At 36.5% G+C, this 17,570-nt stretch overlaps 5 protein-coding genes across 17 annotated transcripts; 3 read left to right on the forward strand and 2 right to left on the reverse strand.

Annotated features, from left to right (window-relative positions):
* The first annotated feature begins 414 nt into the window (after window positions 1-414).
* LOC136342623 (protein GUCD1) lies at window positions 415-4,004 on the forward strand. Its single transcript, XM_066288615.1, has 5 exons — window positions 415-691; window positions 2,656-2,815; window positions 3,054-3,180; window positions 3,369-3,660; window positions 3,764-4,004. Exons 1-5 carry the CDS (start codon window positions 661-663, stop codon window positions 3,847-3,849), a joined length of 696 nt encoding a protein of 231 aa, XP_066144712.1. The 5' UTR covers window positions 415-660; the 3' UTR covers window positions 3,850-4,004.
* Window positions 4,005-4,134: 130 nt separating this feature from the next.
* On the reverse strand, window positions 4,135-6,405 carry Mob3 (MOB kinase activator 3). Of its 2 annotated transcripts, none has more exons than XM_066288612.1 (4): window positions 6,148-6,405; window positions 5,523-5,673; window positions 5,126-5,469; window positions 4,135-5,069 (listed from the first exon to the last, which is right to left on the reverse strand). In XM_066288612.1, the coding sequence occupies exons 1-4, from the start codon at window positions 6,229-6,231 to the stop codon at window positions 4,941-4,943; spliced, it is 708 nt and encodes a 235-aa protein (XP_066144709.1). In that variant the 5' UTR covers window positions 6,232-6,405; the 3' UTR covers window positions 4,135-4,940. The 2 variants fall into 2 exon arrangements, with proteins under 2 accessions (XP_066144709.1, XP_066144710.1); XM_066288613.1 differs by lacking the exon at window positions 6,148-6,405 and adding an exon at window positions 5,887-6,088.
* Window positions 6,385-7,974, forward strand: LOC136342618 (RNA 3'-terminal phosphate cyclase-like). 5 transcript variants are annotated; one of them, XM_066288609.1, is made up of 2 exons: window positions 6,385-6,403; window positions 6,827-7,974. In XM_066288609.1, the coding sequence occupies exon 2, from the start codon at window positions 6,867-6,869 to the stop codon at window positions 7,920-7,922; it is 1,056 nt and encodes a 351-aa protein (XP_066144706.1). In that variant the 5' UTR covers window positions 6,385-6,403; window positions 6,827-6,866; the 3' UTR covers window positions 7,923-7,974. The 5 variants fall into 5 exon arrangements, with proteins under 5 accessions (XP_066144706.1, XP_066144702.1, XP_066144703.1 ...); XM_066288605.1 differs by lacking the exon at window positions 6,385-6,403 and adding an exon at window positions 6,437-6,723; XM_066288606.1 differs by lacking the exon at window positions 6,385-6,403 and adding an exon at window positions 6,437-6,655.
* Window positions 7,975-8,116: 142 nt separating this feature from the next.
* wkd (whacked) lies at window positions 8,117-10,909 on the forward strand. Of its 2 annotated transcripts, none has more exons than XM_066288603.1 (7): window positions 8,117-8,496; window positions 8,554-8,709; window positions 9,041-9,187; window positions 9,299-9,491; window positions 9,706-9,920; window positions 9,987-10,223; window positions 10,315-10,909. In XM_066288603.1, the coding sequence occupies exons 2-7, from the start codon at window positions 8,604-8,606 to the stop codon at window positions 10,497-10,499; spliced, it is 1,083 nt and encodes a 360-aa protein (XP_066144700.1). In that variant the 5' UTR covers window positions 8,117-8,496; window positions 8,554-8,603; the 3' UTR covers window positions 10,500-10,909. The 2 variants fall into 2 exon arrangements, with proteins under 2 accessions (XP_066144700.1, XP_066144699.1); XM_066288602.1 differs by having other exon boundaries at window positions 8,571-8,709.
* Window positions 10,910-11,086: 177 nt separating this feature from the next.
* Window positions 11,087-17,252, reverse strand: LOC136342613 (WASH complex subunit 2-like). Of its 7 annotated transcripts, none has more exons than XM_066288596.1 (16): window positions 17,103-17,252; window positions 16,642-16,763; window positions 16,313-16,492; window positions 15,996-16,138; window positions 15,760-15,946; window positions 15,518-15,667; window positions 15,237-15,369; window positions 14,883-15,088; window positions 14,627-14,830; window positions 13,398-14,577; window positions 12,971-13,190; window positions 12,581-12,819; window positions 12,166-12,449; window positions 11,843-12,039; window positions 11,443-11,786; window positions 11,087-11,366 (listed from the first exon to the last, which is right to left on the reverse strand). In XM_066288596.1, exons 2-16 carry the CDS (start codon window positions 16,750-16,752, stop codon window positions 11,257-11,259), a joined length of 3,888 nt encoding a protein of 1,295 aa, XP_066144693.1. In that variant the 5' UTR covers window positions 16,753-16,763; window positions 17,103-17,252; the 3' UTR covers window positions 11,087-11,256. The 7 variants fall into 7 exon arrangements, with proteins under 7 accessions (XP_066144693.1, XP_066144691.1, XP_066144690.1 ...); XM_066288594.1 differs by having other exon boundaries at window positions 16,855-17,252; XM_066288593.1 differs by having other exon boundaries at window positions 16,822-17,252.
* Between the last annotated feature and the right edge of the window lie 318 nt (window positions 17,253-17,570).

A 17,570-nucleotide genomic window follows, 5' to 3' on the forward strand; every position in this document is an offset into this window, starting at 1 on the left:
GCGGTACGTCATCTTTACGTTAGTTCACGTGAATGCATCGTGGCTTTCACAAAATCTTATGCGTTTATACTTAAATCAATGGACTGCGATTGATTCACCGAGTGATTTTCATATCAAGGTCCGCTTTAATGACAATTATCACATTAACGTTACATCTTAAATTAAAAAAAATTATATCTATTGTTCCCTTGAATAATTAGCCAATCAATACACCGCATAATTTAAAAACCGCACGCAATGCCCTTGAGCCGTGCGCCCATCGAATGTGCACAATCGCGCACTTTTCATAATTAAAACAAACTTGACGATCAAGGTTTTTGACCAGACTCCATTTTTTTATTTATATTTTTAATTAAACAAAAGTACTTCTCCCGTATTCAGGGTGAACTCGTTAGGTTCCTTTATTATTATTTATTTTTAAACCACTCGGAAACACGCGCTGCGCTGGCACGTTTCGTGTTTACTTGGTCAGTCTGACCGCGGTTCTTGTAGAAATAGCCCGGGATTTGGGTCAGATATATTTAAATAATGCTTGATTAACGTTGTTTTAGTTAGTTAACAATAATTAATTTCATTGTCATTGATATTGCAGTTTTGTGTTCGGAGTCATTCGAGTGGTGCGTGCGAGCTTCGTGCAGCATTTGGTGTGAAAGTGGCAGCATGAGTTGCGAAGATGCGTCGAGTTTCAGAGGTAGGACTTTGCTGAATGCGTCCGACTATTGTTTAGGAGTCGCAGCGAGCGACCCAAGATCCTTCAAGGGTGCCTATTGGTCAAATAACGCACCCACGTACAATGTGAGCCGACATCTTTTTCCCGTTTTTTAAGTATTATCGTTCATCATGTGCTTTTCGGCAACTTGACGAAAAATCCAGTGACGCCCCCTCGAAAGTAACTGCGATCCGGGGTTGTTGACGATCCCCGGAGTTGCGGCGTAATGTACCCCTATCTGACAGTCTTCAGGGCACGAGGCATCGTTCGTCGCCCGGCAAATTTGCCGATTTGAGATTGTTTTGGAAGGATCTACGAATTCGCCCCGTGCGGAAACAGCACATAGAAATTAACGCTTTCAAGATTAGGCATTAATCACGCCTAAGAGCGTTTTGCTTAAATGAGACATCCTGCGCTCAAAAGTGATGAGAAAAATGATCACCTTGAATTTCAGACGGGAAACGAAAACCGACGCGCGTTCATAGGAACTCGTTAATCCCTGAATTTTTAACATACCACTATCGGACATCCTGTAGAAGCGACACGTCCCCGCACCTGAATCGTGATATTCCGCAAATAAATGCCGTTTTGTTTATGGTTTGCGCTCGCATAGGAATTTTTGGCTTTTTTGCCGAAAGCGGTCCGGCGACGCCACAATGGGGCAAAAAAATTCAGGGACTGATACGATTTTATGGAAGTGTGACGCATCAAATATTTCTCGGCCGGCCCAAAAATGCCGATCGCGCCGGAAAGGTGTCAGGAATTTGAGTTTTTTGGGTTCGTTCTTGTGGGAGTAGATACTGCATTGGCTTAAGGTGCGTTCTGTTCAAATGAAATGTTTCGTGTGTGAGTTGCTTGCGCCGAAAGACGTTTAAATTTCCCCCCAAAAACCGTTAATCAGCTTCCCGGCTTAAACCTTCATATCTCGCTATTAAGTACCGTTTGTGCATTGTCGCCCCCAAACGTGGGGGACCATTTTGTCACTTTCGCCGAAGGCGGCCGTGGAGGGCCACAATGGCGGAGAACAATTGCACATTTTTGCAGCCTCAAAGCGGTGACGTATTGTTCCTGTGACGTTATCGGTGACATTTCAGCGTTAATCGGGACGAGAGGCCTCATTAAAACGTGCGAGAAATCCCACCTCGAAACTTTCCTATCAATTTTCCTACGTCGTTGTGATCTTCATTTAATTGTGTGCTTAATAACTTCTATTATGCACTTCACCCTCTGAATATTTCAGCAAATCTGCAACCTACGTGCAGTCGAAAACCTCTAAGACTAATCAAACTACTTCTCACTAAGCAAATTAAGTATCAAAAAGCAAATGAGCTATTACATTGTCACATATTGTGTGACTAATAACCATTGTTGCAGAGGAATTATTACGAAATGCTATAAACGGAGCTTTATCTGCATTCAGGTTACTTCGAAAGATATAGATTAGATTCGCCCGTACGTCGCACTATACACGTGTAATTTGCCGACTGCAATCAGACGAGCTTCGTCCACCTCAGGGGGATTTGTTGTTTTTTTTTTATCTTTCCAATGCACAGTAATTGAAATATTGTTGTAATCCGCCTCCACTTGAAACAGTGTTGTTATTCGGAAAACCACTTTTGTGCTGATAGTCAGCAATGTTGCGGTTTCGGTTAAGTTTTCCAATTACTTCTATTGATTAGTTGTTATCAAATCGCTCGACTATCTACGTCTAAATGCAAGAGAAAAATCTGTGAATATAAATGTGGAGTAATGAGGAGACGAATTGAACTGAAGCCTGGTGAGTTTTCTTGGATTATCTGCAGAGCGATTTTATCAAAACCTTGCTTAATCTTTATCGCATTCCGAGCAGATTAGTCTCATAGCCTAATCCACCATTGTAGTCCTCCTAGATAACGCGTTTTATTCCTTATTAGATTTTAGTACACTTCTTAGAAATTTTTTTCCAGATATACCTCCGAAACACCACATCGAGCTATGCCATTACAAGCAAAAATCCAACTGGGATTGTGGCATCTCTTGCGTTCTCATGGTACTGCCGCAAAAGCATAGACACCATTTAGTCAAAAATTTATCTAAAATTAGTAAAATTGAGGGTTTTAATAAAAGGTAAGACAGATGTTATAGATATTATAAAGAGCAATTCGTATTCAAATACCAACAAAACGCAAGACTTACTTAGTCTTTTTGGGTTTTAAATTAATACTAGAGGTTTTTTTACAGCTCTTTCAGTTCTTGTTCATACAGAATTTCCAAAGGCTTGAGAAGCTAACTCTGCTCTTGGGGATCAATAATGTTGGCTGAACCCTGTTTCAATATGTATTGCAGCATACTTCTTTGATTTCAGCACTTGGACGATAGATCTCTGTTATCTACTGAAAAGATTCAACATTGACCATGTCTTCTACACTGTAACTATTGGCGTACACGAAGGGTATCGAGGAAATAGTTACTATCATCATGTTTTAACCAAAGTAAGTCGATTTTGAAAAATGACTCTTCCAGAGGATGATAAATGAAATTAAAATAAAGTTAAAATCGACTAAAAGCGTGAAGAATCATGTGCCGTGCGTTTACCTTGACACAAGCTCAATTTTGCTTTAATTCCTGAAATAGAGATATAAGCATCTGGAGCTAATATTCACAAATTTTCTATTGCTAGGACGAAACCCGGGTAATCCTGAAATTCCAAGAAGCCAAAGAGAACAATATTCCAGTGAAAAAACGTTCCATTTCAATACTACACCTAATCGAACAGCTTCTCAATGGACCCATCATCATCCTCACAAACGCAAGACTTCTTTACTGTGATAAATGCAAATCAAACAAGATCTCAACCGAACTACGGAAATGCCTGCCGTGGCCTACGACATATCAAGGTCATTACATTGTGCTGTGTGGATATGACATTGAGAGACAAAAGATCTTCTATAGGAATCCGTCATTTGCTGACCGTAAGACCTAAAATAATATTATAGATGGGGATTTCCTAAAAATACGACTATGCGGATACTCGTTGTCCACTCTGTGAATCTTACGTATTTTATTGCTTTTCAGATGTTTGCCAGATGGCTCTATCGACGTTAGAGGAGGCGAGGAAAAGTTATGGTACAGATGAGGACTTAATTTTTATATATAAATAATAAACCAAAAAGGAGTCAGGCTAGAATAATGGCATATCTGACTTTTTTGTTCTGATTGTAGTAAAGGTATGTAAAAAGTAAAGTGTTCTTTGTAGCTTCCAAATCCATGTTACTTTGTACTTGTACTTTTACAAATTAAAGAGTATTCAAGTAAATTACTACTTATTAGTAACTTAATGTACCTATATATTTATTATTTATCATAAATTTTAGTGAAGAATTGTAGATGCAATAATTCTTTCTTTAGGTATCGGTGTATTGACAGTGTTACACACTAAAACAAACATTAAAACAAGAGACAATTATACCAACAAACATTAATTCAACAATTCAGATCCCGTTAATTGAGATTATACGGCAATGCATCTTAAGTTTAAATAATAATACACTTAACTGACTATACACAAGAAAATAATCATAAACAATAAGATACAGGTTCAGCCAACGCCCGTGAAACTAAATAACATAGTAAAATCTCACGTTTTCGGTTATATAACAATAACCGTTTTAGAACCTCAAATACTATGTAACAACATTTATTCTGCAACAAAGTTTGCGTAAAACGGTGATGTTTTCAGTTTCACTGACCCTGTACACATATTTGAATGACTTGATGGAGCCAGAATACTAGCATATAATTAATATAAAGCTCACGATACTTAAAGCTTTCGTTTTAATATTTTTTATTCGGAAATGATGTGACTGATGAAGACCCAATCAAGAAGTAATAATATCCAAGACACTACATCAATTGACAAAAGGACATTTATGCAAGATGTACAACATTCACTTACAGCAGTCACAGTATTATCTTCAAATACATAATCTTCCCCAATAAATTTTCAGTTGAATCACCACATTTTTTAGGCTGAAATTTAGATTTTTATAAGCTTTGAAAGCCATTAAATTCCTACCAACAATGTTTAATAAAGTTACAAAAGTGAAAATCAGTCATCAATTATTGTTGGTGTTACCAAATTGTGAGCAATAACTTGGGTGATGAATGAGTATGAGTAATGACTGTTACCTTAAATCTAACTCTTGCCCCTAAATCTCTACCATTCTTTGTTTCTAAACATCATTTAGTTGGTTTAGGTGGGTAAATCCTTGCAGATTCTGGATGCCATTTCCTGTAAAGGTTCAAGCTCTTTCTGGCTGACAAGGTTGTGTTCTGTTACAAAGTAATAGAAGTGTTTGTAACAAGTGTTCACATGAGCTTCCTGAAACAATTTTTATTCTTTTTTCAAAGCCATGCCATTACCGTAGGTATACTTACAGCAGAAATGGCCACAATATTTTGAAAATGATGAATGTAGACATGGACAAACACCCTGTGTAATCGAGCCAAAATCTTGCTGCAGTGTGAGTTGAAATTTCTAGGGAAAGGCAAATCACTTGTGCAGGGAAATATAGCCTGATTATTTATTTGTGTTTCAATCCAATCCATTAAATGGCTTATGTACTCCCTTGCTGGGAGCGGGGTAGGCTTTTTAAAGTGCTTTCCATCAGCCCATAAATACTCAAACCGAGGACCTCCTGACATTGTGGGACAAGTCTGCTCTGTACAACATTCAGATATGGTACCATATATGAGATTTATTCGATTGAAGAAGTCTACCACTGTAACAATGAGACACTCAATATTAAGATAAGTTACCAATAATTGTAATTACCATGAACTGCTATCCAGTCATTGAGGTCTTCACCTGGAGGTAATTTCACTGCAGATCTGAGATTTATGCCAGAGTTTAGACTAGCTTGGGCCTGTTTGTGTAAGCTGTATCTTATGGTACCATGAGCAAATTTCTTCTTTGGCCGAAAGGTCTGAAACATGCATGAATGTGAAATATGCAACTAAAGTTTTGCTAGATTTTTAGAGACACCCTAGAACATAATATTTTACCTCAGGATTATGTATATTTTTTTAGGGTCGTGTTTTATATAAGAATATAACATTAATATGAACTATAGAAAAATACATTTCTATTACAGCATCACTATTTTTGTCTTCTTTATCAAGCTCAAAACTCATGTTACCTTGCCTTTCTGGAGTTGAAAAAACTCAAGGAAGTTGTTTAAAGCCATGTCGTGGATCTCTATTACAGGATAGATATGGATTATTCTTCGTTTATTAAATATTTATAGAATAAAATACAGATTAAGATTAAGAACTTAAAAATTGATTGTGTTTTACGTCTATTTTAGGTTTTTAGGTTAATAAACAAACACAAAAACGTCACCTTCGTGTTTGACGTTTCAACATTACATCGTTGCTAGATCTAATCAAACTTCATCGACCTGAAGAATTTCCTTATGGAACTTCCCTGCTTTGATCGCTAATTTCTTTAAAGTGACAACAATGCTGTGATATCCAAACTTCATTCAACTTCAGTGGAGTAAACGTACGCTCATTCACCACTCTGGGGGAGAACGAAACTTGTGGAATGAACAGATATTCACCTTCCTGGCTGAAATCAAACGAGAATCACATTATGCCAGGAGGAATAATGCGGAATGTGTCGGTTATAAAGTATAGTCCTGCTGACCATATAAGGTGGGCATGTTTTCATGGCAACCTGCTTACTTATTATCGCGCACCCCCACACACCATTTCAGTTCGCGTTGATGGCAACGTTGCTCAATTGCGCAGTCGCTATTATACAAAATTGAGTTTATAATTTCAATAATTTTTTGGAATTTGCCTCCTCTTTATTTTAAAGAAATTAGACGTGATGATAGTGCGGGTGCGAGATATAAACCGATATTCCACGTAAGATCTTATATTCGATTTCCGTGAGGAACAAAGGTGAATTGATGGGCCCTTCCCCAAACCAAAGAAGCACCCTCTGCTATGGACCTTTTCTAGATTCAAATGTATATTATGCCCATATATATTCTAAAATGTGTTGATATTTATTTGTGGGACAGATCTTAATAGTTTTTATGAATTCCATATAAATTTTTATTTTATTTTTAGGTTTTTCTGATCATAATCTGCTTCATTTAGCAGCAAAAAGATGTCAGAAACCGTAACCATAGATGGCTCCCTTTTGGAAGGCGGGGGCCAAATTTTAAGAGTCGCCTTAACCTTGAGCTGTCTGAAGCGGATACCTATCCGTATCTACAACATCCGAGCCGGGAGAAGCAAGCCCGGACTAATGGAGCAGCATTTAAAAGGATTAGAACTTGTAAAAGATTTATCAAACGCCCATGTGAGCGGAGCTTCTATAGGTTCCACTGAAATATCGTTCTCTCCGAAAGAAATTGTCGGAGGAACATTCAACGCGTTTGTTAAAACAGCTGGAAGCATTAGTTTACTATTGCAGGTAGCCCTCCCGTGCGCATTATTTGCACAATCTCCTATAAATCTAAGACTGCGTGGGGGAACTAACGCCGAGATGGCCCCTCAAGTGGATTATATGACAGAAGTCTTCAGACCTGTATTGGAGAAGTTCGGGGCTACCTTTGATTTTGAGCTCGTAAGAAGGGGCTATTTCCCCAAAGGAGGAGGCGAAGTAGCAATTACCATTCAACCTGTGAAGGAATTAAAAGGCATTCACTTAATAAACCCTGGGAAAGTAACGTCGATTAGTGGCTGGAGCTTTGTAGCAGGTGCACTACCGCCCCACATATCAAACAGAATGGCTGATAGTGCGAGACGAATGTTGCTAAAAGTCTGCCGTAATATAAACATAGAAAGCTACAAAGAGGATCGTAATGTTGCCGTAGATAACGCGTCGGGAATCATTCTTACAGCATACACGGACACGGAGTGTATTTTAGGCGCAGATGCTCTGGGCAAAAGAAACGAATCTCCTGAAAAAACTGGAGAGAGAGCTTCTGAGATGCTGTTGAAGAACATGGATCAGCAAACGTGTGTGGATAGTCACTGTCAAGACCAAATTATTATTTTTATGGCTTTAGCTTCAGGCCCGTCCAGTGTTAAAACAGGGGAAATTACCCTTCATACGAAAACTGCTATATATGTGGTAGAGACTTTGACGAAAGTTAAATTTAACGTAGAGACTTTGGAGACCGGTGGGAACATTATTCATTGTACTGGATCTCGATAAGATTGTAAACTAAATTCCACAATAAAAACTAACTAATTTCAGGCTTCAGTAACGATGGCGTTCAGCACAATGAGAAACAACAGCGCTTTATTGTAGCCATTGCATTACGCTATCCTGGAAGCGATGAAGAGTATTACACTGGAAAGCTAATATTTTGAATAATCAATTTCCACATTTCCAAGTCAACAAGTACTTGTCTCTTGGCAAATCAAATTGTTTGGCAAAAAAAAGAATTAACGAATTCAAGTGCCGCAGCGCTCACGGTTGTAAATTGCCTGAATGCGCCCATAACTGTCATGACAAATGCCATTTTGTCACTGTCACTTATCATTACACTAGTGACATGATCGTACTGCGTGAGATGTCCCTTTTCCATCACCATTAATATCGATTTAATTTTTTAATTAACAACAAAAACATCCCAAAAAAAGTACAAAAAGTAAATGTTTAGAGTTTGCAACAAAGTTTAAAACTAGTGTTATTGCAAATGCAGGAAATTCAGTACAAATGTCTAGAATGAGGACCAAGATGGGCTGTTCGTGAGTGGGTGTGGGTGGTAAACATAGTTTTATAGGTAAATATTAATAAAGCTGTTGAAGGTGGGTGTACCTACTTCATTAATCACCTATAGCTTTTAATCCATTTTAGATTTCTATGAAAAGTATACATTAGCGAATTGCAATGGCTCTATCCATCAATGGAGACACTGTTTCAGAATGTTCTGAAGCTAGTACACTTATGGATGGTTCAGTTATTTCTAATGTACCTGATAGGCATGGCTTCTTAGGTACGTAATTAAAGCTAGTGAATTAAAGAAGAATATGTGTGTCAATACCTTTGGGTGTCAGGGTTTTGAAGTTTCGACATACAACTACTCGAAGCAAAGCTTTGCTCTTTCAAAGTTTTACATTAGAGAAACAATGTATATTTTGATAAACGACATTTTGTCACTAATATAAAAAACGACAACTGCCCCTGGTGAATTCTTCAGGTTCTTATCACATAAGACTCTTGGATACTTTTTGCTACCTTTACCTCAATTTGTTAATCATACTTTTCACTACCACCTAATGTAGCATTGAATTGTTTGAAGAGTTCTGATGTAAATATATGATTAGGAGGTGCACAATACTCCCCAGAGCCAAGGCAAGGGCCCCCTCCTGAAACTGTATTGAGACGAGAGAGAAAATGGCTTAAAATGTTAGGTAAATGGAATTTCTACATGGAAAGAAATTACAGGAACATTAAGGAACGTTGTAGAAAAGGTAAATAATATTTTAGCCCTCATTTCATGTGTGCTTCAAAAATATGTAAATTAGAACTGTAGTATAAACTTTCTATTCAATTTTCTGTAGTAATTTTTTTATTATTTGCAGGAATACCAATGTCAATTCGGCCCAGGGCATGGCTCTACCTTTGCGGTGGTCAAATGCTATTGAGCAAACACCCAGGGCGATACGAAGATTGTCTAAATGCTACTGCTGATGCAAAGTGTTTAGAGGACATAAAAAAAGACATTCACAGGCAATTTCCTACACATGAAATGTTTAGTTCAGAGGATAAACCAGGGTATTTTATCAAAATTTGAATATTCTAATGAAATTATGAAGAAAACCTGTGTCTAGCATCTGCAATCATTTTACTGCAAAGGCCTAAATGGGCTTTAACACTAATGATACTTTAGGACTAATTGAATATTCTCAAAATTTAATATTATGTGAATTGCATGACTATATGACAAATTTTTTAATGGATAAATATACTATTATTTCTTCGTTTTTAGCCAACAAGAACTGTTTAATGTCCTTAAAGCTTACACGATTTATAACCCAGATATTGGTTATTGCCAGGCGCAAGCTCCGGTGGCTGCTTTTCTCCTTATGCATATGCCTGCTGAGCAAGCATTTTGGTGTCTAGTCTCAATTTCAGATAAATATTTACAGAACTACTATTCACCTAACATGGAAGTCGTACAAAGGGATGGATTTATTTTACAAGGTATTAATTCCTTATCTATCCCAATATTCCTATTTCTGTAACCCAATTTTTATCTTTCCGTTGCAGGATTACTAAAGAAAGTTTGTCCGCAAGTTTATAAACATCTGAAAAAAGTGAACGCAGAACCAATGTTTTACTGCACAGAGTGGTTTTTATGTGCTTTCACTCGCACGCTTCCATGGGACACCTTATTGCGGGTTTGGGACGTATTCTTATGCGAAGGAGTGAAAGTTTTATTCAAAACGGCTCTTGTAGTATTAATAGGTTGTTTAGGGACTGCTAAAAGTAGAAGGAACTGTCCAGGTGAGTGCGATTGTTGATTTTCGCGCGAATGTTCAGTTTATTACCTGAACCACTTAAGAAGTTATTGGATTGGAAGAAAAAATATTTCCAGGATTATGTGAAACTTTGGCCAGATTGAGAAATCCACCTGAGGAATTATTAAATGAAGAGACTCTAATCTACAACATCAACCGCTTGGACATAACAGAACGAGACTTCCAAATAGAACATCAAAAGCAAAGCAAAATTATAAAAATGGAAAAACTGGCCAAAAAGAATGGAGAGCAAAGTAGATAGTATGGACTTAAAAGAAAATCCAGTGTAAACAGCAATTAACACTTGAAAAATTTATTTATTTACATAAGAATTCGTGATGTTTCCAACTTTTCATTGGAATGATTGGGTGTCAGTGCCAAACGTAAACGTGGGGCATTTAACAGTATTTAATTTATAGATATTTAGTTTGTTCCAATAGAATAGAAAACCAATTTCTGACGGTTCGAAATCGATCTTCTTTCCTGTTGAAATAGACTTATTATATTCTAGTTTGTTGAGATCGTATATATTTGTTGTCCACTAATTACCTTGTTAGCTAAAAGCAGCTTTTGTTAAGATGAGTATTTTTATTATAGTGTTGGGTGAAGTGAAATGCATTTAATAAGTTGTAAGTTGTATTTAAGAAGAAATATATATTAAGTCACCTTTAATAGTGGTTATTTCTTAATTCCCATTTATCCATATTCGGGGGTTCCCAATTCTATTTAGACGCTCAACAGCATAGCTCCTATACACAGTAATAATAAGTTTTTCACATGTCATGTAGCCGATTCGTGCAAGGAACATGACTAACAACTTGTGAATCACGATAATAAAAATCATAGACATGAATATTAACGACTGCTATTTAGATTTATTACCTTTGATTTTTAATACACTTCAAGGGGAAATAAATTTATAAAATAAACATTTCTTGATATATAACATTTTTTTCTTGGCTTCGCAAGTACACAATCTGAGTGTGTTAAGGTCATCACAATCTTCAACAGGACACCGATCACTTAAATCCTGATAATGGGTCAAAATCAGTTACTTGTTTATTTTCCAACTTCTTTATATTAGCCGTCTTAATTTCTCTAGTTTTCTTTTCTACTTTTGCATCTGAAACTGAAAGGCACATATAACACAAAAACTCTGAAAAGGTTGTCCGAAAATCTTAAATACATTATTGAGAGTGGCTTACCAAGTTCTTTGCGGATAGATGACGTATTTTTTGATGTCTTCGAGCCAAATAAATCTTCTTCGCTGCTTTCACCAGAGCTATCAAAGAGACTCGTTTTAGTACAATCAGTTTTCGGCAACTTCGGCTTACTGCTGCTGAATAATCCAGCGTCACTGTCAGAGTCGTCAGATTTGTCAGAGAAGAGCCTTGATGATGTCTGTTTCTCTGAGGGTGCTGGTTTTTCTACAGATGCAACGGTTTCTCTTTTGGGTACCTGTGGCTCCACTTGATTTTTTTTGTCAAAAATTGTGTCTTTCTCTTCATCTTTTGCAGCAGAAAGTTCAATATTCTTTTCAGTCATTATCCTAGTTTAATGAGAGATTTGTTGACTAATAAAATAATAAAAAAGTTTATGACCAACCGATCTTTTAATTTTGCTGTTTCCTCTACACTACGATTTCCTAAATTCTCATTTGTAAAGAGATCTGACTCTTCATTCGGACTAGACGTTTTAGAAATGCTCCATGCTGGCACTTCTTTACTGATCGTGGCTGTATTTGCTGCTTCGTGCCTAGCTCTTCTTGAAGGTCTCCGTTTTATTGGGACCCTTGCTCGATCCTAAGGTTAGATGTTTAAATTGTCGTTACAAATTTGCCTTTAATATTTAATTGCTTTCCGACAATTAATCGTGTACATTAGGAAACGCTTCTATTTAAATATATGGCTTAATTCGCGCATACTTACTTTTGTAATACTATGTAGTATCTGCGTCCCCCCTAATTCATCAAAACTCGAATTCCCAAGCCCTTTTTTCGTAGAAATTTTTTCTTGTTTGGGTTTAGCCATTGAACTAAGCCGGTTAGGGGCTGAGGTAGTCACATCTCTGGTTGGACTTAAAACCGGCGATTCGTCTAACTGGTCAAGAGAATTAGAAGTTCCCGTAACAGGTCTACTATTAAAAACTGTTTTCCCTGGCAGCAGCGCTTTCACATTAATGTTAAGATTGTGCTTGAGTTTACCGGGGACTACTGCAAGGAGATAGCACGAAGTAGAGAGACATTTAGATAAATGTGCATATATTCTGTGATTTTATCGAAATATGTATCAAATGAGGTTATTTGAACTTCGACTTGTACGTTAATGCCAACCATTACCATACCCGTTTTTGTAAATGCACTTCCGCCTTTTTTTTCTTCAGTATCACCACCAGCAGAGATAATTTTATTCTCCACGTTTGCGTTTACTGAGATCTCATCTAGACTCTCTATATGAGGAATTCCTCCAGATTCGACCTTTTCCGGAAAAGGATCATATGAACTTGGTAGATCAAAGGATGAATCAGGTGACAACGGACTGGTAAGTGATGAATCATGGGCGAACGAGAGGTCTGTATCCAGTCTAAAAAGCAAACAAAATCAGTTCTGCAGAACAGAAATGTTATGATTTAACTAATACGAGTCCATTTAAAAATTTAATTCGCTTTCTCTGGTCCGTATTCATTTTATCTAGATCTGGCAGAGTTAACCTTGAAAATAATCTAAAACTTTACCTTGTTGAACTCGTTTTTTCAATTTGATTTCCCAGAAGGCTTGGAGGTGCTTCATCAAAAATGTTCGACTTTAACTGAGATGAATTAGTAACAACTTGGTCAAAAATGCCCTCGGTCCACGACAGTCTATCGCTTTCAGCGCTATCATCTGATAAGGCTGCCCAATCCACCGGTGGAGGTGTTGGATCAAATAAATTTATTGCTGGAGGACTTGAATCGCCTTATGAAGTTAAATAATTATTTAGTTGCAGGCTCTAAATGCTACGTTTGTAGAATAAATTGGTTCAGAATCGAAAATAATTTCTACTACGTACATCTGCCATGGGCAACGTACGAAAATAGTGATAGTGCAAAAGTTTGTAGAAAAATAACTCTAGAGCTCCTGTATATAACAGAAAGACTATAAAACAATTGTAATATAACTTACCTTTATAAGCAGTACTGTCGCTGATTCCTTGAATATTTATTTCACTTTCGCCTTCATCAATGAAATCTACTTGATTTATTACATCTCGTTGTTGCTCAAAACTCAAAGTGCCCACATCTGCAGAGTCATGTTTCACATCTTTTAAAGTTTGTTCATTACTTAAACCTGTTTGACTGGCTCCAATGTTTCGCTCTTCAGCAAATAAATCATCATTCTTAGGTTCTACTAAGCCTGTTGATACATGTTCTTCCACAGGTTGTACAAGAAATTTCTCAGAGTCTTTAAGACATTTCTCAGTGTTATCATTCTTTGGCTCCTTTGGTTTTTGGTTTAAATCATCAAAATGATTTGGCGTCTCAAGATCATCAATCTTTTCTGATTTTATTTCATGCTCTGCATCCACTTCCTTTTTGGAAAGGCCTGAAAAAAGGTCTTTCTCTTCTTTTAGTATGTCGTCATCCTCCTCATCATGATCATCGAATAAACTGATTTTCTTGACTACTGGGTGAGAGCCTTTTTGGATTGAGCATGGTTTAAAATCTGTGTTTTCTTGCGGTGTAAAATCATCATCTAAACCTTCAAATATTCCAGAATGTCCTTTGCTTGAGTTTTCGGTGGATTTATATTTCAAAGAATCTTTTTTTGAAGAAAATATTTCATCAGTATCTGAAGAATCAGAAGAGTCATCAAATAAACTTATCTTCTTAATGGAGTTTTTCAGTATTCCGCTTTGAGGTTCAATGGTTTTGATACTTTCTGTTTTTGGTGGCAACTTATCTGCTGATGGTAATTCGGGTTTAGCAGAGGTTATATAATCATTTTCAGAAGCATCAGAAAAATCATCGAACAAGTTTGTTTTCCTAATTGTTGTTTTCTGAGATGTCTTACTTTGAGATACAATATTTTTTCCCTTTTCTGGTTTTGGTGATAGTTTACCCTTCACTTGCAATTCAGGTTTAACAGGTTTTACATCTTCGGTTTCAGAAGAATCAGAAGAATCGTCAAATAAACTTACTTTCTTAATAGATTGTTTAGGGATTACATTTTGAGATTTGAAATTTTCGCTATTTTCTGTTTTCGTTGATAACTCGTCCTCTTTCAGTGGCGATTGAAATTTCACAGGTTTTTCACCAAAAATATCGGTGTTTTCCCCAAAAATCGATACACCTCCAATGGGTATCTAAACAGAAAATAATTACTAGAAATTACAGAAATAAATTATTATCTACCCTTCTATTGGGTTGCGTTTCCTTCTTTGGACTAATGCCAGGTGGCTGATCAGCTAAAAATGGAATAGTGCTTTTCGACGGTGGTAAATATGGATTCGTGTGAACTGCTGAGCTTTGCAACTTCCTCCTCTCTGTAACTGCTAGCATGTCTTCTTCGCTAGAACTTCGCGAATCGCTGAACAAGCCTTTAGAAACTTTGACCTGCTATTACAAATTACCATAATGTAGCCGAAGATAAACACTAAAATATACGAACTTTTTTTGAGAAACTGGGGGTGACATCTGATGATTTTTGGTCATCTGAAAACTTTTGAGTTGGTTTGCTAGTGGTACCCCAAAGAAGTGAATCGTTCTCGGAGAAAAGATCGCTGTCGTCTCCAAATAAACTTTGCTGTACTGGTTTCGGTAGAATACTTTTGTTGAGATCCTCCAGTGGCGGCGGTTGATCAGAGAATAAACTTTCTGCGTTAAATCAAAAACCATGTAGTTTGATGATACGAATACAAGATAATATAATCGAGGCTCAAACTCACTATTATGGTTGTAGGTAGATATCCACGAAAAAAAGTGAGGCATTATAAATGAATTTTCAAATACCAATAACACGTACCATAGTTTGATAGTTTCTGTCTGGGTTTCGATTGAGAATCTGAAGTGGTGTCCTCATTTGTTTGTTTTGATGTTATTACATCACCAAGTTTAGAAGCCAACTGTTCGGCAAACTGCTCTTTTGATATTGGAACCTATATAGGAAAAATAAGAATAACCTGAACTATCTTGATTTATTGGCGAATCCAACTTAATAAGGATTTAGAGAAACAATAAATCATATTTAGATAAACGAGATATAACACCTTTTATAATATATCTGTGCCATCTTCCATGTCTTACCTTATTTGACACTGAGGTACTTGTCTCGGAACCGTCATTGTAAGAATAAAGGTCATCTCTTTTGAAACCTTCTGCATTACTCAAGGACGAACTCGCAATGGGATCAGAAGTTCGACTAGTGAAATCTAGTTCCGAACTTGTTTCCGAATCCTTAAAAGCCAAAGTGTCTTAGGTGAAATTTATGAAATTATTCATAGCTATACTTATAGTATAATAACCCATAAATGATGAGCATATCTTACCAATGCCTTATTCTTTGGCAAGTACGTTTCTGAATCGCTACTACTATATACGTCTTCTTGGTCCGGTTCAGATTCAGATTCATCTGAAATTAGCAGCCCTATGTGCTGCTTCTTAACCCAATTGTCAGATCCAACGAGGTATGGTAATGGCCTGTCCATGTAGGGATCTTTGGGTTGAAGAACATAACTAAAAAAACAGCCTAACACAAATGCAATATGGTTTTTATAGAAAGTACCCCTTTTCATTGGATTCTCCCTCACTATCGCTTACATCAACTTCAATCTTATCATAATACTTATCTACCACCTTAAAACCATTTAATATTGCATGTTTTAAAACATTCTGTTTTAGCTCTTCAGTAGGTTCCTTTGAAGGGACCTGAAATGAGTTTAAATATATTATTTTAAGAATAAATAAAATTTTTAAGTGGTACAGTTATCAAAGATTTTATCTAACACGAAATTAAAATTTTAAAAATCAAAGCTTTGTTGGACCTCCCTGTATTTTCTTACAATTTTAACTTAGTTTGCAGCAAATAAACACTAAAATAACCTTATCTGATTCAATTTCAGTGGTTTCATCATCTTCATATACTCTATTCTCGATGAACTTCAAGTTTCTCAATCCATGAAATTCGTTTTTTGTAATATCAACCTTCAAACCCACAAGCTCGAGGTTATTTGCCAAGTTATCAACTTTTGTATTTAGCAAATTTATTTCCAACAAAAGACCCTGGAATAAAAAATTGCTGACTTCAAACTGTAGTCTGAAGAAGGAAGATAATTAAATATTATAGTAATAAATTGCAAAAGAAAAATGATCAATAGTATAGTGGATTAGGAATTTAATAACAAATGCTAATGTATTTCATTTCTACCTACTTGTGAAAAATTTTTTAATCTATTTAATATTGCCACATCCCCTGCGAGTGACCAGTTCCCTGCACTGGCAATCACTTGCTCTGTTGACCATTCATCAGTATCCTCTGACATGTTAATATTATCTATGAATACAATTTAAAACACTTTGTTAGCAAGACACCCAGCTATTTGGTAATTTACAGTAATTCCAATTGTACAGAACACTTTCAAAACCTGGTTTAAAACATTCAGAACGATCCTGTACAGTGACCTGAAGTCTACTGTGGCTCTGGACACATTGTCAGCTGTCTTATATACTCAATTTCAAATGATATGTTGATGCTTAAACAGGCATTTTTCACACTAATTCTTAGTCAAATTGCAGGTCCTCTCCTCTTAGCCCTCAGGCCTAGATAAGTGATTTCTGGGAATTTTCTACCTCCACTAGAAGTTGTATATTAAGATTACAAGTTTAGGTGTACCTTGCTGGTAGCTATGAAGCCCAACTGACGTATTTCTTTAGTTACTGCTTTAATTAACTGCAACTTTATTCTTTATCGTATAATAAATAAATCGACAAGAACAATCCACCTAACTTTTAAGATCAAAACAAATATTTTTAGGGTTATGAAATTACACGGTTGCCAGCTACATGGCAACACAGCAATTGTTCTATCTCTTTCTAATCTATGTAACATGGCAACGTACAATAAAGATATGTAAATGATCTAATCTGATCTGATATTTTCTGTCTTTCTTACGAACTGACTTGCGTTACTCTGATGACCTACTTCCGTTCTTCCCCTTTTAAGGTCATCAACCCCCGACACTGATACCTGTTTATACCTAGAATGTCTGGAATGTGCCTATAACCAGTTTTTGTGCTCATCATTTTTTGTTACAATAAGTTTATAAACTGCGGTTCAGCAGGCAGTAAAAGAATTTAGCAA

This window comes from Euwallacea fornicatus, chromosome 12, assembly GCF_040115645.1.
Source record: "Euwallacea fornicatus isolate EFF26 chromosome 12, ASM4011564v1, whole genome shotgun sequence".
NCBI classification, from domain to species: Eukaryota; Metazoa; Arthropoda; class Insecta; order Coleoptera; family Curculionidae; genus Euwallacea; species Euwallacea fornicatus.

Excerpts from the sequence above, each read along its gene's own strand:
- LOC136342623 (XM_066288615.1), top strand. The coding sequence starts at position 661 with ATGAGTTGCGAAGATGCGTCGAGTTTCAGAG. Across the intron at positions 3,181-3,368 it reads ATCATCATGTTTTAACCAAA|GACGAAACCCGGGTAATCCT; the intron begins GTAAGTCGATTT and ends TTCTATTGCTAG. Across the intron at positions 3,661-3,763 it reads GAATCCGTCATTTGCTGACC|ATGTTTGCCAGATGGCTCTA; the intron begins GTAAGACCTAAA and ends ATTGCTTTTCAG.
- LOC136342613 (XM_066288596.1), bottom strand. The coding sequence starts at position 16,752 with ATGTCAGAGGATACTGATGAATGGTCAACAGAGCAAGTGATTGCCAGT. Across the intron at positions 15,370-15,517 it reads GTACCTCAGTGTCAAATAAG|GTTCCAATATCAAAAGAGCA; the intron begins GTAAGACATGGA and ends TTTCCTATATAG. Across the intron at positions 12,450-12,580 it reads AAGTGCATTTACAAAAACGG|TAGTCCCCGGTAAACTCAAG; the intron begins GTATGGTAATGG and ends ATCTCCTTGCAG.
- LOC136342618 (XM_066288609.1), top strand. The coding sequence starts at position 6,867 with ATGTCAGAAACCGTAACCATAGATGGCTCCCTTTTGGAAGGCGGGGGC.
- Mob3 (XM_066288612.1), bottom strand. The coding sequence starts at position 6,231 with ATGAAGTTTGGATATCACAGCATTGTTGTCACTTTAAAGAAATTAGCG. Across the intron at positions 5,674-6,147 it reads TCCATAAGGAAATTCTTCAG|ACCTTTCGGCCAAAGAAGAA; the intron begins GTCGATGAAGTT and ends TGCATGTTTCAG. Across the intron at positions 5,470-5,522 it reads TGACTGGATAGCAGTTCATG|TGGTAGACTTCTTCAATCGA; the intron begins GTAATTACAATT and ends TCATTGTTACAG.
- wkd (XM_066288603.1), top strand. The coding sequence starts at position 8,604 with ATGGCTCTATCCATCAATGGAGACACTGTTTCAGAATGTTCTGAAGCT. Across the intron at positions 9,188-9,298 it reads TAAGGAACGTTGTAGAAAAG|GAATACCAATGTCAATTCGG; the intron begins GTAAATAATATT and ends TATTATTTGCAG. Across the intron at positions 9,492-9,705 it reads AGTTCAGAGGATAAACCAGG|CCAACAAGAACTGTTTAATG; the intron begins GTATTTTATCAA and ends CTTCGTTTTTAG.